The 13,401-nt window shown below is 40.8% G+C and overlaps 1 protein-coding gene across 1 annotated transcript in view; it reads left to right on the forward strand.

Annotated features, from left to right (window-relative positions):
* LOC123990374 (fibronectin type III domain-containing protein 1-like) overlaps positions 1-13,137 on the forward strand; it is a 78,636-nt gene extending 65,499 nt beyond the window's left edge. Inside the window, exons 19-23 of the mRNA XM_046290939.1 lie at positions 9,776-9,855; positions 10,020-10,049; positions 10,775-10,936; positions 12,367-12,489; positions 12,742-13,137. Of these exons, the coding sequence (XP_046146895.1) occupies positions 9,776-9,855; positions 10,020-10,049; positions 10,775-10,936; positions 12,367-12,489; positions 12,742-12,857 (511 nt within the window). The 3' untranslated portion in view covers positions 12,858-13,137. The remainder of the gene's footprint in view (positions 1-9,775; positions 9,856-10,019; positions 10,050-10,774; positions 10,937-12,366; positions 12,490-12,741) is intronic.
* Positions 13,138-13,401: the final 264 nt, after the last annotated feature.

Raw genomic sequence — 13,401 nt, forward strand, 5'->3', positions numbered from 1 at the left:
TGTGAGCGTTCTCTCCAAGCACGTAATAACGCTGATTGGATTTAATGATGGCCCTCTCAGCTTGATATGTGTTCAGAATATTATATTAAAGTTTTTTATTTACCAAAAGCCTGTATAGATCTTTAGTCGGGCCTCTTTGGTAGGTTTTCTCTAGCTCAGAGATTTCAGATTCAAGGGCACTCAGTTCCGCGGGTTTGTTTGTCAAAGTAAAAATATTGATCTGCTTTTTGATGAATGCACAAAATTCAGGTTGTTTTAGGAGTGTAGAATTTAGTCTCCATCTATATGCTCCATTTACCTTGGTAGGAATGGAGATTGATAATACCAGAGGAGAATGGTCACTAAGCAATCTGGGGAGATACTCGACATCTAACACTCTTTGAAACAGTTGTGTCGAAAGTAAAAAGCATCTATGCGTGTGTGTGTCTTGTGTGGGTGTGAATAAAAAGAGTAGTCCCTATCCTGTGGGTGCAACTGTCTACAGATATCTAGTAAATTGAGATCTTTCATGAATGACATGGTGAGCTTTCCGGCTTTGGTGAGGGTTTATCAGAAGACCTATCAAGAACTGTATCTAAGCAAAAATTAAAATCTCCTCCAACCAGTAGCCATCCTGGTGGTGCTTGAGCGACCTGAAGGAAGACTTTCTCAATAAACCTATGGTCATCGAAGTTAGGAGCATAAATATTCAATAGGGTCCAAAACATATGCCCCTGCACCAAAACAAACCTGCCGGAGGGATCAGAGATGGTATTGTTAGAGCAGAAGGGGATGTTTCTACAGTTCTTCTTCTTGCTTTGGAGTTAAAAGAGGATGCAAAAACTTGTCCTACCCATTCCCTCTTCAATGTCTTGTGTTCACTGGCTGTAAGATGTGTTTCTTGTAAAAACACAATGTCAGCCTTTCATTAAGGTATGTATAGACTCTTTTCCTTTTAATTTGGCTGTTAAGGCCTTTTACGTTGAATGTGACATATTTTAGTGGATTAAGCATAGGTTGGGTTTCAAATATGTAACTGAATGGAAATCTATCATATGCAGATAATTAGGAAATGTTTCAAAAGTGACCTGTGTCTCTTTAGGAAGGAAACAATAAACATAGAAAAAAGGAAGAAAAAAATAATCAAAATCCCACCCACCCCAATTGTCAGACTAAAACAACAATCCCAACAATCAAACATGAATACCCTTGTAGAGATACGTTGCTGCTCGCTTTCCATCTTGCTCTTACTAGCTAAACCTTGGCATAAACTAAACTAAGCTCTCTAAGTTGAAAACAAATGTTGTGAATAGATATTTATGGCTGAATATTTAATACCCACGGTAAGGGCTGCTTGAGTCTCATTTCGAAAGATTAACATAAATGAGGGGGAAAGCAGTGGGCCTTCGCCCAGTGGATATGGACTAAACCAAAATATACTCTCCTGTAAATGTAATAGAACTCACCCCGGAAATATACAGTTAGTTGAAAATGTACACATCAATTATAGTGACCGAGAGATACCAGTAGTTCAGTCCGGATAAGAGAAAACAAACAAACTGCATTTTATCCCCCAGAGAGACCGTCCTGGCTCAGACGTTGCTCAGTTCTTTGAGAAAAGTGTGCACTTCTCCCGGTGTGTTGAAGAGATGGCTTCGGCCTTTGTACTGAACTTTCATCCACGCAGGGTGGATGAGGTAGCCGATGATGTTCTTCTCCTTCATTGCTTTGGCGGCAGGTCTGAACTGCTTGCAACGTCTGGCGAGATCCTCGCTCATATCTGGGAAAAGGCTGACCCTCTTTCCATCGATGGTGATGTTCCCTTTGGCTCTTGCGAGTTACAGTATCTTCTCTCTGTCTTGGAAACGGAGGAATCTGATCAGGACGGCTCGTGGGGGCTCATCTGGCCGGGGTTTCGGCGCTGATGTTCTATGGGCACATTCGATTTCCAGCAGCTTGGTGAAGTTGATTATGCCTAGGACCTCCGGGATCCATTGAGTGAAGAAACGGACCGGGTCACGGCCCTCGCTGTCCTCTTTCAATCCCACCACACGGATATTACTATGTCTACTCTGGTTCTCCATCTGATCTACCTTGTTTTTGAGGTAGGCATTGTCCTTTTGCAGTTGTATCAAGACCTGGTCATGTCGAGCGATGGTATCTTCAACTGTGCTAATGCGCAACTCTGCCTCAGTCGTTCTCAAAAGGAGATCATTCATGGAGGATTTCAGGTCGTCAATGGAAGAATGGAGTTCAGCCGATTTCTTATAAATGTTCATAGAAAGACCTCTGTTACCATCCTGAATTTCCCGGAGGAGAGTAGCCAGTTCGGCAGGCTCGCAAGAGACAGTCTGGAACTGTCGTCTGAGTTATGACGGCTAATGCTAATCTTGCTAGCTGTAGCGTTATCGTTATCTTGGGAATCAACAACGTTTTGGTCGTCCTTCTTGCCTCTCGGTTGGAGGTCCATGGCTCTTTGGGAAGGTAAGTACTTGACAATTTATCAGCCGATGTTAGAATATTGTTTCAACGTTGTTATTTAGGTAAAAATAGCATAACTTTGAAGAGCTCGGTATGGAAAATTTGTAGGCAGAACTGAAAAAGCGTTTGAGAGCAAGGAGGCCTACAAACTTGCCCCAGTTATACCAATAATCTGTCTTAAAATAAGGTGATTTTTACTAGGATTAAATGTCAGGAATTGTACCATTAATTTACTATTCAGCAGTCTGGCTATTTATTAGTCTTATGGCTTGGGGGTAGAAGCTGTCTCGATGCCTGTTGGTCCAAGAGCCGATGCTCCAGTACCATTGGCCAGACGGTAGCAAAGTGAACCGTATATGGTTTGGGGTGGCTGGAATGTTTGGCAATTTTTTGGGCCTACCTATAGGGTATTGGAATGTGCGTTTATATGATTATTGTTCCCGGTAGGTCTCAGTGATGTTAGACACATGACATGTGTTCACTGTATCTGTCTCTGTGTGTGTAATTCTATGCATGTGTGTGTGATGTCAGCCCCAGTCAGAGACCAGCACTGTGTGGTATTGTAATGCTTATATACAGTAAGTTATTAAGAAGCCCTCAGAGTGATGTAAATCAGAGCTAACTGGGTAGAGGCAGGTTTGAAAACACGTTTAAATTATCCTGAAAACATGATGTACCAGCCAAAAGTTTGGATACACCTACTCATTCAAGGGTTTTTCTTTATTTTTACTATTTTCTACATTGTAGAAAGTGGAAACTTAATGCAGAGCAAGTGTGTCGATAAATCACGAGCAGGAAACCTGACAGCTCTGTAACAGGAAGACACGCAAATGCACACACATACACAGCTCTGGGTGTTAAACAGAGCAGGGTGTCTAAGGGAGACACAGGTTCTGGCAGGGGGGGTGCGTTTGTTAGCTCTTCCAAGTAGCCATAAAGCTTTCCCTCCATGGTGCCAGACCCAAGTCAACGATTCAGACCCGAGCCAACGGTTCACGCTCAGGTGTTAGCCATGCACATATGTAGGCCTACACAAATCAGCACACTTTGTTACTGTCACACACACACACACACACACACACACACACACACACACACACACACACACACACACACACACACACACACACACACACACACACACACACACACACACACACACACACACACACACACACACACACACACACACACACACACACAATCTCACACTTGATGAACTGTCCCACGAACATCACACACACTCGCTTAAACACTCATCCACTGTCACTGCGGGGACACACACAGACAGATGTTCCTAAATACATAACTTTGGAATGTAGAAGCCTACTGTGCATTCATTTGCTCTTGCTCTGTGGTTTGTGTGTCTGTCTGTTTGTGCATGACTGCATATGACTTGTGCGTGTGTGTACATTCATGAGTAAATACTTTGTGTACGAAAAGCGGATAGAGTGATTGACAGTTTATAATTGTTCATGAAAGGTTCACCTGATGTGGCTGTCTGTAAGGATCCATCTAAAGGCATGTATACATTTCAGTCTCTCTGCACTGCAGCAACACTACCCCTCGTCTCCACATACACACACGTGCACACGTGCATGAGCACATGCACACGCGAATTAATAATTCACAAAAAAAACAATATTTTGTCTTTAGTCCACACTTTCTACATTATAGAATAATAGTGAAGACATCAAAACTATAAAATAACACATGGAATCATGTAGTAACCAAAAAAGTGTTAAACAAATCAACAAATGTTTTGTATTTGAGATTCTTCAAAGTAGCCACCCTTTGCCTTGATTGACAGCTTTGCACACTCTTTGCATTCTCTCAACCAGCTTCATGAGGTAGTCACCTGGAATGCATTTCAATTATCAGGTGTTCCTTAGTGAAAGTTCATTTGTGGAATTTCTTTCATTCTTAATGCGTTTGAGCCAATCAGTTGTGATGTGACAAGTTAGGGGTGGTATACAGAAGAAAGCCCTATTAGGTAAAATACCAAGTCCATATTATGGCAAGAACAGCTCAAATAAGCAAAGAGAAACGACAGTCCATCATTACTTTAAGACATGAAGGTCAAGTCAATCCGGAAAGTTTCAAGAACTTTTAAAGTTTCTGGAAGTGCAGTCTCAAAAACCATCAAGTTGTATGATGAAACTGGCTCTCATAAGGACCTTCACAGGAAAGGAAGACCTAGAGTTACCTCTGCTGCATAGGATAAAAAATTACAGGACCTTTGATAGCAACCCAAATAAATGCGTCACAGAGTTCAAGTAACAGACGCATCTCAACATCAAATGTTCAGAGACTGCATGCATCAGACCAAAGTAACCACAATTAAAGGACACAAATAAGAAGAAGAGACTGGCTTGGCCCAAGAAACACGAGCAATGGACTTTAGACTGGTGGAAATCTGTCCTTTGGTCTGATGAGTCAAAATTTGAGATTTTTGGTTCCAACCGCTGTGTCTTTGTGAGATGCAGAGTAGGTGAACAGAAGATCTCCACATGCCTGGTTCCCACCGTGAAGCATGGAGGAAGAGGTGTGATGGTGTGGGGGTGCTTTCCTGGTGACACTGTCTGTGATTTATTTAGAATTCAAGGCACACTTAACCATCACGGCTACCACAGCATTCTGCAGTGATACGCCATCCCATCTGGTTTGCGCTCAGTGGGACTATCATTTGTTTTTCAACAGGACACTGACCCAACACAACTCCAGGCTGTGTAAGGGTTATTTTGATCAAGAAGGAGAGTGGTGGACTGCTGCATCAGATGACCTGGCCTCCACAATCACCAGATCTCAACCCAATTGAGATGGTTTGGAATGAGTTGGACCGCAGAGTGAAGGAAAAACAGCCAAAAAGTGCTCAGAATATGTGGGAACTCCTTCAAGACTATTGGAAAAGCATTCCAAATGAAGCTGGTTGAGGGAAAGCCAAGAGTGTGCAAAGCTGTCATCAAGGCAAAGGGTGGCTACTTTGAAGAATTTAAAACATAAAATATATTTTGATTTGTTTAACACTGTTTTGGTTAGTATATGATTCCATATGCGTTATTTCATAGTTGTGATCTACAATGTAGAAAATAGTAAAAATAAAGAACAACCCTTGAAAGAGTAGGTGTGCCCAAACTTTTGGCCGGTACTGTACATAAGTTTCCACTTTCTACAATGTAGAAAATAGTAAAAATAAAGAACAACCCTTGAATGAGTAGGTGTGCCCAAACTTTTGGCCGGTACTATATATGAGAACATTTCTCTCTTTCTCTCTCTTTCTGCCTCTGTGATTTTCACTCTTCCCTTTTTCTGCCTCCTTTTCTCTTTTCTTTTCTGATATTTTGGTCAGTTTCCACATGGCTCCAGTAATTGGATCCAGACCGGCAGACTTTACGTTGTTAAGGGTTTGGGTGGAAATTAGCGGACTGTGAAATTACTGTATGTAACCCTACAGCAGGGGGAGAACACACAAAGACACACATTGTCAACTATATGGACAGATTGCAAAACCTCGTCTCACGGTGTTGTTTGGAATATGAGGGTATTAAATCATTCCTCCCCTGTACAGTATGTATTTAAAACACACTGAGACTAAAGTGAAGTGACCTCACACTTACGAACCCCCAAATATTTAAAAACTGCTTGAAAAAAACATGTGGTTTCCGGACATACTTGAAAAAAACATGTGGTTTCCGGACACGCGTGAACAGATCACGTGAATTTGTATTTATTTTTGTATGTGTTTTTCCCTCGTGTGAAAAGAAAAATTCCCCACATTGCATTTTGTTCTTCACAACTTCCAGCTATATCTGGTCTCCCATCCAGGGACTGAGCCTGCTTAACTTCAGAGGTACCAGCAGTGGGATGCAGGTTTCCATGTTGCTAGAAAGAATGTGTCAAACCTTGCAACTGGAAAAAAAGGCAGTGAAAACAAAGGCCAGGGTAACAAAACCAAGGATAGGGAAAATTTGTTCTTAGATTTCAGAATGATTTCCATAAAATATTTGGTTTTGCAAACAATACTTTGGGGTTTTTCTCTATGAAATACTATTCATTTTGTTCTCAACTTTAGAGGTTTTGCTTGATATTAATGGCACAAAGTAACTCACTTACTAGAGGATTGCACCATATATTAAATAACACTATTCCTCCATTAACAATATTCCTCCATTGTGGAAATGTGAAAGCAATGTAGGAGATTATAACACAATATACAATGGAAGACAGATGTTTACATACACCTTAGCCAAATACATTTCAACTCAGTTTTTCACAATTCCTGACATTTAATCCTAGGAGAAATTCCCACAATAAGGTGGGTGAATTTTGACCCATTCCTCCTGACAGAACTGGTGTAACTGGGTCAGGTTTGTAGGCCTCCTTGCTTTTCCCCACACTTTTTAAGTTCTGCCCACAATTTTTCTATAGGGTCGAGTTCAGGGTTTTGTGATGGCCACTTCAATACCTTGAATTTGTTGTCATTTTGACCAACTTTGGAAGTATGCTTGGAGTCTTTGTCCATTTGGAAGACCCATTTGCGAACAAGCTTTATCTTCCTGACTGATGTCATGAGATGTTGCTTCAATATATCCACATCATTTTCCTTTCTTATGGTGCCATCTATTTTGTGAAGTGCACCAGTACCTCCTGCAGTAAAGCACCCCCACAACATGATGCTGCCACCCCTGTGCTTCATAGTTGGGATGGTGTTCTTCGGCTTGCAAGCCTCCCTATTTTTCCTCTAAACATAACAATGGTCATTATGGCCAAACAGTTCTATTTTTGTTTCATCAGACCAGAGGACATTTCTGCAAAAAGTATGATCCTTGTCCACATGTGCAGTTGCAAACCGTAATCTAGCTTTCTATGCCGGTTTTGGAGCAGTGGCTTCTTCCTTGCTGAGGGCCTTTCAGGTTATATCGATATAGGACTCATTTTACTGTGGGTATAGATACTTTTGTACTTGTTTCCTCCAGCATCTTCACAAGGTCCTTTGCTATTGTTCTGGGATTGATTTGCACTTTTCACACCAAAGTACATTAATCTCTAGGAGACAGAACGCATCTCCTTCCTTTGCGGTATGACGGTTGCGTGGTCCCATGGTGTTTATATTTGCGTACTATTGTTTGTACAGATCAACGTGATACCTTCAGGCGTTTGGAAATTGCTCCCAAGGATGAACCAGACTTGTGGAGGTCCACAATTTTTGACTGATTTCTTTTGATTTTCCCATGCTGTCAAGCAAAGAGGCACTGGGTTTGAAGGTAGGCCTTGAAATAAATCCACAGGTACACCTCCAATAGACTCAAATTATGTCAATTAGCCTATCAGAAGCTTCTAAAGCCATGATATAATTTTCTGGAATTTTCCAATCTGTGTAAAGGCACAGTCAACATAGTGTATGTAAATTTATAATTCACTGTATTACAATTCCAGTGGTCCATAAGTGAAATAATCTGTCTGTAAACAATTGTTGGAAAATGACTCTTTGTCATGCACAAAGTCGATGTCCAAACCGACTTGCAAAACTATAGTTTGTCAACAAGAAATTTGTGGAGTGGTTGAAAAACGAGTTGTAATGACTCCAACCTAAGTGTATGTAAACTTCCAACCTCAATAGTATCTGGTAAAAGATAATAAAAAGAAAAAAAACATACTTTTGTATTTTTTCATACCATCATTTTTTAAATGCAAGAGAAAGGCCTTTATGTGTTATTCCAGCCCAGGTGCAATTTAGGGTTTGTCCACTAGATGGTTGCAGTGTATTAGCAAAGTTTTAGACTGATCCAATGAATCATTGGTTTTCTGTTCAAAATGTTGTATCAAGACTGCCCAAATGTTCCGATTTTGTTTATTAATAACTTTTCATTTTCAAAATGGTGCACTCTCCTCAAGCAATAGCATGGTATTCTTTCACTGTAATAGCTATGGTGAATTGGACAGTGCAGTTAGATTAACAAGAATTTAAGCTTTCTGCCAATTAACAAGAATTTAAGCTTTCTGCCAATATCAGATATGTCTATGTCCTGGGAAATGTTCTTGTTACTTATAACCTCATGCTAATCGTTAGCCTACGTTAGGGGACACCGATCCCGAATAAGTTTAATTGAAACATTAACAAAGTGTTCTTCCGACCAAAGTTTTAGTTTAAAGTTCAGGGATGGGGCTGGAGAAATGCAACCTATCTCAAATCCATAGACTATACTAAGGACTGACCAGCCATGATATAAAAATGATAGGTTTAACCATGTTTTTAGGTTGTTCACATTTACTTTGTTTACAAACATTGCATTAAAGCAAGCTTATATTCTGGGTTCTGGTGGGGTAAAAAAAAGTGAAACTAAAGTAATGATGAAAAATACGTTATATTCTTCAAGAATCAATGGGTACATGTATATTTATAAATCCAAAAAATGTATGTAGAATTGAATTGCCCCTTTAACAGGCAGTGACCTTCATACATCAGAACTATGTCGCCATTTAAATGTGAGTCATTAACCTGTCCCCCCAAAAATGTTAGCTGTCCACACTTCGGTGAATGTCCCGCTTTTTAGTTGTGGTCACTTGAGTTCCACCAGGGGAAACATTGCTACTGCTAACACCATGTTAACACCATCTTTCACATGTGGGGAGAATAACATTATTTCAACCCCACATGTGAACTTTCAATTCAATATGTGAAAAATGTATTTTTGCATGTGAAAGTTTTCTTACATGTGAAACTCCACATTTTATTTTAATTTAAAGATGTGGAATTGCAAGTTTGCATGTGAAAATAAATCACGTTAAAAAAATGTTTTGCAGTTTCACATGTTAAAACATTTAACTTGATCAAATGTGATTTTAAAATTTGAAACTGCAAAATTGACATGTCGTTTTTTTGTAAGGGCAGAGCTCAGTCAGGAGGGACATTGTGTCATATAGGAAAGCTCTCAGTGAGAAATTGCTGACTTGAGGACTTTTTTCTCTTCCTCCCTCCCTCCCTTCCCTCCCAAACCATACAGTACCTCTCTCCCTCACTCCCCCACTTTCAATCTACTCCATTCCCCTTCTTTCTTTCCTTCTCTCTCCCTCCTTTTATCCCTCTTCAACACATGCCAAATTACATTTTATTGCGTTCTGCTCACTTTAGATTCATAAGAACATAAAAACAGTCTTCTCTTAATTCTACGAGTGCTGCCTCCCTTCCGGACATCTGTTCTAGTCATTAGAGTATAAATACCTTTCATGTGGCAACAGAGTCCTGTCTAAATGACTCTTTAACTCCTAGATTAATGACTATACACACACTCTGTTTTGTCTTATTTTACCTCAGGTACTACTTCAAAGTGCAGGCGAAGAATGTCTTTGGGCTGGGACCGGTCAGCGATACAATCACCTATGTCACTGAGTCAGGTCTGTATGAGTATTAGGTCAGGTTACTAGGGTCAGTTTTACTTTGTGCCTGCACTAAGGCCACATCTACCTGAGTTGTCTGTATCCTCCCGTTTTTAGTTGATGTATAAATTCAGTCCCAGTTCATGTCTCTCATTTAAACACATTTTTTAAATCTTTTTCAGACGACCCTCTTCTTATTGAACGACCACCTGGTGAGTGGTATCGATAGTTCTCATATATTACTCAAAACTTGTTGGCTTATACTCTAGTTCAGACCAACATTGCTTCAGATCATTTGAAGAAACCCAAAATGACAGCTGGAGTGAGCTTGTGAGGAGTTAACAGTCTGTGGAGAGACATACATACGGTTGCATACAACTACACTTACATTTACTGGACTTGGCAGACAGCCATAGTGGTAAAACATTGTCAAAGTAGAGTTTTGGTATTCATTGTTTTTAATTGAGAGAGACAGTCAGGTATTTCAAAGAGGGGGGACAAGGGGACAGGCACTGGTTCCCTCCTCAACCCTCTCTCACCCTTCCCCTTCCCCTGGGTGCTATGCATAATGAGTGGAGGTGATTTACTGTGTATCTGAATAGGAGAGACTGGCATAGTGCACACTGTCAGTAAAGGGGTTGTAAAGGAGTTGAGTGTAGTTAGTCATGACTAGCTTTGTGAGTGTAGTATTGTCAAGCACTCTGTCAGATAGAGGAACTGTCATTAAAGATATGCTGAACGCTTAACCTCAACCGTTTTGTAGTATTGTAATATATGCCACTTTTATCCCGTGACTTTCTGTAAAGTGAATGCATAGATTTTAGTATATGTGACCCCAAAAGAGATCAAACCCACAACCCTGGCCTTGCTAGAGCCACGGTCTTACCAAATTAGCTACACAGGACAGTCTCCTGTTAATTACCCCCCTCCCCCACAGGTGGAGAGCCTATCTGGATCCCCTTTTCCTTCCGATACAACCCCCAGCACAGTGCCTGTAAGGGCAGCCAGTACGTCAAGAGGACATGGTACAGAAAGTTTGTAGGTGTGGTCCTCTGCAACTCACTGAGATACAAGATCTTCATGGGAGATGGGCTGAAAGGTACTACTGCTGTAACTTCCCCCTCTCCTCTCTTCCTTTATCAACACAGAATAAAAATAATACGCAGCATGTAAAGTTTTGGTCCCATGGTTCATGAGCTGGAATAAGAGATCCCAGAAATGTTCCATACGCACAAAAGCTTATTTCTCTACATCCCTGTTAGTGAGCATTTCTCCTTTGCCAAGATACTCCATCCACCTGACAAGTGTGGCATATCGATTAAACAAACAGCACCTTGTGCTGAAGGACAATAAAAGGCCACTCTAAAATGTGCAGGAATGTCCACCAGAGCTGTTGCCAGAGAATTAATTGTTCATTTCTCTAACATTAACCTTCTCTAATGTTGTTTTAGAGAATTTGGCAGTACTTCCATCCAGCCTCACAATCGTGTATGGCGTCGTGTGGGCAAGTGTTTGCTGATGTCAGCGTTGTGAACAGAGTGTCCCATTGTGGCGGTGGGGTTATGGTATGGTCAGGCATAAGCTATGAACACAATTGCATTTTATCGATAGCAATTTGAATGCACAGATATACCGTGACAAGATCCTGGGGCCCGTTGTTGTGCCATTCATCCGCCGCCAACACCTCATGCTTCAGCATGATAATGGACGGCCCCATGTCGCAAGGATCTGTACACAATTCCTGTAAGCTGAACATGTCCCAGTTCTTCCATGGCCTGCATACTCACCAAACATGTCACCAATTGAGCATGTTTGGGATGCTCTGGGTCGACATGTTGGTCAGCGTGTTCCAGTTCCCACCAATATCCAGCAACTTCGCACATCTATTTAAGAATAGTAGGACAACATTCAACAGGTCAACCAAGAGCCTGATCAACTCTATGCGAAGGAGATGTGTCGCGCTGAATGAAGCAAATGGTGGTTACACCAGATACTGACTGGTTTTCTGATCCATGCCCCTACCTTTTTAATGTATCTGTGGGCAAAATATGTATATCTGTATTCCCAGTCAGGTGAAATCCATAAATTAGGGCCTAATGCATTGATTTAAATGGACTGATTATCTTATATGAACTGTAACTCAGTAAAATCTTTGAAATTGTTTCATGTTGTGCTTATATTTTTGTTCAGTATTACTTCTCTCTTTCTCTCTCAGTTCAAATCTTTTCTCAATTGAAGTAGCTTCATGATTACACCTAATATTCCTCTTTCTATTAATAATCTCTTAACCACCATCTCTCCCCCTTCTGCTTTTCCTTCCTTCACTAACACCCATTTTGCGCTCTCTCTCTCCCTCTCTCTACATTTCTCTTAATCACACTTTCTCTCCCTCTTTCTCTTCTACATATTGTGTTTTATAATTTTTGGGAATATGTGGTAGCCGACCAGGCTCTGTTTCATTACTTAATAGAATATTGTTTGAGAGTGTGTTCTGTTGTTAAGCTTTGACTGCTCTTTCTCGCCCTCCAGAAACATTCTACAGTATAGCAGACACATTCGGTCATGGGGAGGACCACTGCCAGTTTGTAGACTCTTACCTAGATGGGAGGACAGGCTCCCCCAACCTCTCAATGCATCTGCCAACAGCACAAGGTAAAAACATATATAATAATCAAACTTCCAGAATTCATCACTCGCCTACAGCCTTTTGTAGGATTGGTTTCATAGTATTCAGTATTCAGTAAAGAAATATTCCCACAGATTAAGTTCCAGAGTCTTGATTATATACAACCTCAATATCCATGCTCTAGAAACAGTCAGAATTATCTAACGAAGCATTATAAATGTTGTGGTACGTCCATCCATAATGCATTATAATAATTTGTCCTGTCTGCCCCTGTGCAGGTTACTATCGCTCATACAGGCAGGAGCCAGTGAACTTTGGACCTATCGGCCGGCGTACGCCACATCTCTTCGGAGGATGGTATGAGTGCGGGGTGCCCATCCCTGGCAAGTGGTAACACAGGGGGTCACAAGGAGTTCGTCATCGAGGGCAACCCAACTCCATCCTGCTGCAGCCTTTCTCATGCTGTTACTGACCCCGCCCCCTGGAGATAAACTGTTGCTAACCACAGCAGAAAGACAACAACATTGCAAATGTATACTACTTCAGATTGAAGAGAATATAATACTTTAAACAACAATTAATATTTCCATGTATTCATTAACATGCACTTTTATAAAAGCAGTCTGTATATGAGGGAGGAAAAGCATGTACAGTGGCTTGCGAATGTATTCACCCCCCTTGGCATTTGTCCTATTTTGTTGCCTTACTACCTGGAATTAAAATGTATTTTGGGGGGGATTTTATCATTTGATTTACACAACATTTACACAACTCACTTTGAAGATGCACAATATTTTTTATTGTGAAACAAACAAAAAAACGGAACATTTGAAAATGTACATAACAATTCAAAGTCAATACTTTGTAGAGCCACCTTTTGCAGCAATTACAGCTGCAGGTATCTTGGGGTATGTCTCTATTAGCTTGGCACATCTAGC

This window comes from Oncorhynchus gorbuscha, linkage group LG12, assembly GCF_021184085.1.
Source record: "Oncorhynchus gorbuscha isolate QuinsamMale2020 ecotype Even-year linkage group LG12, OgorEven_v1.0, whole genome shotgun sequence".
NCBI lineage: Eukaryota > Metazoa > Chordata > Actinopteri > Salmoniformes > Salmonidae > Oncorhynchus > Oncorhynchus gorbuscha.